General features: G+C 36.8%; 3 protein-coding genes across 3 annotated transcripts in view; all 3 read right to left on the bottom strand.

The window, feature by feature from the left end:
* Positions 682-2,000, bottom strand: LOC104758924 (nuclear transcription factor Y subunit C-3). Its single transcript, XM_019239435.1, has 3 exons — positions 1,843-2,000; positions 937-1,615; positions 682-848 (listed from the first exon to the last, which is right to left on the bottom strand). The coding sequence occupies exon 2, from the start codon at positions 1,608-1,610 to the stop codon at positions 954-956; it is 657 nt and encodes a 218-aa protein (XP_019094980.1). The 5' UTR covers positions 1,611-1,615; positions 1,843-2,000; the 3' UTR covers positions 682-848; positions 937-953.
* LOC104758923 (serine/threonine-protein kinase CDL1-like) lies at positions 2,888-4,484 on the bottom strand. Its single transcript, XM_010481896.2, has 4 exons — positions 4,047-4,484; positions 3,670-3,802; positions 3,438-3,527; positions 2,888-3,196 (listed from the first exon to the last, which is right to left on the bottom strand). Exons 1-4 carry the CDS (start codon positions 4,454-4,456, stop codon positions 3,026-3,028), a joined length of 804 nt encoding a protein of 267 aa, XP_010480198.1. The 5' UTR covers positions 4,457-4,484; the 3' UTR covers positions 2,888-3,025.
* Positions 4,474-4,530, bottom strand: part of LOC104760056 (serine/threonine-protein kinase CDL1-like) — a 3,293-nt gene continuing 3,236 nt past the window's right edge. The window contains exon 4 of the mRNA XM_010482905.1: positions 4,474-4,512. Within this exon, the coding sequence (XP_010481207.1) occupies positions 4,474-4,512 (39 nt within the window). The remainder of the gene's footprint in view (positions 4,513-4,530) is intronic.

Raw genomic sequence — 4,530 nt, 5'->3', positions numbered from 1 at the left:
TTATCACATTCTCAGAAATGTTGATCAGTCTCTAGTGATAATGCCGAGAAAGATACGTGATTATTTCAATGAAAAACGCAATGATTCCAACGGGGATTACCCTCTTTTCGTGGATCTTTATCCGGAAGAACTTCACCCTGAAACCCGTGTGAGGAATAGGTTTAAGTTTATCCCGAGCATTGTGTTCATCAATGAAAAAGTTCAACGGTTTTCTCAGGTGCGTGCAAGAGAACATAGCAAACAAGTTCTTCCGGAATCAATGACGGAGAAGCAAGTTCAACGGTTTTCTCAGGTGTTTGAAATGCAAACACAGAATCTCTGCCTGCCCGGTCACTTTTCTGTCTCGTTCCGCCTCCCTGGTCCTGTCCATCCGCAGGAGTTCTTTGGCAACTTTGGAACAGATGGGATTCTTGAAGGAATTGTAATGAAAAAGTTGCAAAAACAAACTGTGTAATTGCAGTAGTTATAGGAATCAGTCTGAGAACCGACTTGTAAAACTCAAGCTAAGCTTAACCAACTCATTTTGCTAATGACTCATTTTGACAACCTTATGTGCAAGTATGGACTAGTATGGTTACAATATCTCTGCAGCTGTGAACTTCTAAGTAATTCAACTTTTTATAAGTTCAGTTTTCAATTTCATAGTTTCTTGTTATACCATCTACTTATGTAATCCTTAAATTGACTGAAAACAGATAAACCAAATTGTATAACAAGAGAAATATATCCATGGATCATAAAACATAAATTATTCCACTACACCAAAGTTTTTTGTCTGATAATTATCTATTAACATTCTTCTTCTTGGGTAGACCCACCGGATAGAGAGGTTCGAATTAGAGAAGGCTCTGCAGAAAAACAAACAAGAATGATATCAAGTTTTGTTTCCATGTAAACTTGAAACGATATAAGCACAAATCTAAAACAAAGACTCACAGTTTCATTAAGCAAAGTCAATTGTCAGGATCCTGCTGCTCAGGTGCTTGCTGTTGCCACATTGGTTGACCCATATACGCGTTAGGCGGATATGCACCAGGGTTACCCATAACCATTCCAGGGTTCCCAATAGGAGCAGTTCCAGGAGGCAAGTATCCATACGGGTAACCCGATGCAGTGGCAGCTTCAGCACCAACACCACCCAAGACTTCATCACGAAGATCCTCCCTAGGAACAATATCCACAAGGAAATCAAAGATATCAGTCCTAGTCACAGCAGCAGCGATATCATTCTTCTGCAGCGTCCTCCTCTTGTTCTCCTCAGTGTGGTTCCACGACCTCAGGGTAAGCTCCAGGATAAACATCTCACAGGCCCTGGCGAACACAACAGGCGCCTCAGCAGAGATCATCCTCACGTCCTCATCAGCTTTCATGATCTTCTTGATCCTTGCCAGGGGAAGGCTATGGTTCTTGAAATCAGTGGTTTTCTCAATCTCTTTGAATTGAGTCTCCCAGAATGACTGGAGCTGTTGAGTGAGCTGCTGCTGTTGTTGCTGGTGGATCTGGTGGTACGCAGGATGGTCAGAACCAGCTGGTGCAGTGGTGGTCATGGGGTTGGTTTGGTATGGGTTAGAACCGTAGTTCATAGCTGATGATTGTCCTTGTTGATCCATTCTCTCTCTACCAAAATTCAAAAACAGAGAACAATAACAAAAATATTTAACCTAAAAGCTGATTTGGTGTACCTTCTCTACTTACATAATAATCAAACCAGAAATATCAAAAAGAAGAAACATAACTTATTTACATGAAATCAGAGAAATAGATTATAGGGTTTGATTCAAAACCTGATTTTTGAATATAACCCAGAAAAATGTTGGGAAAATTGAAAGAGAAATAGGTTACCTTGAGAATCTGGAGAAATTGAATGAGAAGAGGAGTGTGAGATTTTTGATGGAGGGATGAGAGAACTTTTGAGATCTGGAGTTCTTATGGGTTTTATCGCCTTGGTTGGATTTTTTATTTTAGGGGTTTTGGTTTGGTTTACACTTCTTTATACACTTTTCTCTAAAGTATAGTAGTAATTGAATAATAATATAAGGAAATAAAAGACAGATGGCGTTAGTAAGAAGAGGAAAGGGTTTTAAAAGGTAAACAAAGATGTCTTTTTACTTTTTAGTTCCTACCAAAAAAAAAAGATGTCTTTCTAGTTTCCAGTCTATTACAAAAAAAAAAAAAAAAAAAAAAATCATTTCAGCTTACGTCACATTACACCTTTTTGTTGTTTGTAAAGCATTGAAACCACAATACGGCCCATTAAGTGACTTGCCCGTTGAGCAAACTTTTGATGTCCAAAAAGCTTAACTAAGCTAAGAGAGAGAGAGAGAGAGAGGCTCATGTGGGTTTGCTAAGTAATTGTCACAAAAAGCTTAACTAAACTATGTTTCTTGTTCTTATTCTTTATGATCGTTGCAGACACGAGAGAGAATGAGGGATGAGAGATTTGTAATCTAAGCCAATAAGCAAGGTACATATATATATTGGTATTACAGCTCATGGACTCATGGTTCACAGGAGCAAATTCCTAGAAATGTTTAGTCATATATGTCTTTGACAAATAAAAAATCAACATAGAGAAGTTTGCTTAATAAGGTGATTACACACTGGAGAAAAAAGATCACCGCGGATCTAGAGATTCATGGACTTCACGATGCATTGAAGGATGAAAAACAAGAGGTCTCAAATTCAAAAAGAAAAAGTGTTACTTTAGGCTTAAGAATCATTATAGTAGGTATACAAATGCTATCTCTCAAAAAAAGAAAGGAAAGTTATATAATCTACCATGTATTTCTAAGTGTAGGTTGTGTGATATTTGATCATGTGTGTTAGAGAAAAAAATATTGATTATCACAGAGAAAAAAATATTGTTAGCATCTTAAAGATCCTTGACTAGTTGTAAAAAAAGCTGTATGGACTCCAACATAAATTTTACAAAGATAAATGGATTCATTTATCTTTTCAAAGATACAATAGCAAAGATGATCTCAACTTAAAAAGGGAATATAATTACATATTAAACAAAATAGTGTCATGGCATAATATCATCAAATGACAAGCTTTCTCGACGGCTAGGAAACCGAGAAGAATCAGAACTTTTGTTGAAAGCTTTAACAAGGGGAATGAGCGAGTGAACAACGTCCGTCATCAACGGTCTGTAACTTGCTTCTGGTTGCACACACACTGCTGCTATGGCTGCTACCTGTTTTCATAAAAATCCATCACAACTCTTGCCCATATAGATATAGATATACAAATTAGCGTAACTTTCCATGTCACACAAACATTTCTAGTCCAATATATGGTTTCATAAATGTTGTGTTAGATCAATCAACTGTATGGTAGTCTAGTGAGTGAGATGTCACATCCACTATGCTTCCAAATTAATAACATTTAACACTTTTAATAGCAAGAAAAATAGAAAGTAAGTGAAGAATTCTCACCTGAATAAGATCTTTTTGTGAGTATTGACCTTTCATGGTTGGATCCACCATTTCACTAATTTTCTCTCTATTGGTTAGCCTTGGAAGAGCCTGAAATTATATGTCACATTTTCACTATGAATTTCAAGCTATATATATTATAGTAGTACTTCTAAACAAGTGTAGACAAGTCTACACATGTTCTCGTGGAGGTATTGAGTAATTCAAATATATAATATGCTATTGAACATACCCATGAGACAAGGACATCTTGTCCTCGCGGACGCTTTGAATCGATCGGTGTACGACCCGTTAAGAGCTCTAGTAACACAATACCATAACTATAAACATCTGATTTTGTAGTAAGCTTTCCAGTAGAGGCGTACCTATCTCAACACAATTTATATGGTTATGTTTTGGCTCTATATAGAAATTGAGTGATCATAATCTTTCTAATTCATGAGTAGCACACTATGGGTAGACAAAAATTACTACCATATTCCTTATTTGTAGGTGACATGGCATTTTTTTTTCTTGGTTACAAATGGATCAAGCCACTTCGTTATTACTTCTTTTTTCTTTTTCATTTTGGCAAAAGTATGAAAATAGTTAATGTGAAATGTTACTTACTCTGGAGCAAGATATCCCGTGGTACCAAGCACTCTTGTTGAAATCTCACCATTTAGTTTATCAGATCCAGTTTTTGCCAATCCAAAATCCGAAACTTTAGCTCGATTATTTTGATCCAATAAAATGTTGGTACACTTGAAGCTCCGGTGGATCACCGTAAAGACTGTATTTTCGTGTAGAAACTCTAGAGCTCTGGCACAATCAAGAGCGATCCTAAGCCGGGTTCCCCAATCTAAAGGTTGAGATTGATCCTTTAGATTCTTACAACTGTGATCGTGGAGATGATGCTCCAATGTACCATTAGGCATATATTCAAATATTAGGATCCTATGGTTTTGATCGGCACAATATCCAAGTAACTCCACCAAATATGGGCATTGTAATCGACTAAGAAGATCCACCTGCACCATTAAGAGATTACATTCGTTTATGTAATTGTAAACTTAAGGTCACAAGTCAACAAATGCTGATAATGTAGTTGTGA

Source organism: Camelina sativa, chromosome 17 (genome assembly GCF_000633955.1).
Source record: "Camelina sativa cultivar DH55 chromosome 17, Cs, whole genome shotgun sequence".
Lineage (NCBI taxonomy): Eukaryota > Viridiplantae > Streptophyta > Magnoliopsida > Brassicales > Brassicaceae > Camelina > Camelina sativa.
The sequence above is the reverse complement of the archived record's forward strand: the minus strand, read 5'-3'. Positions and strand labels throughout refer to the sequence as shown.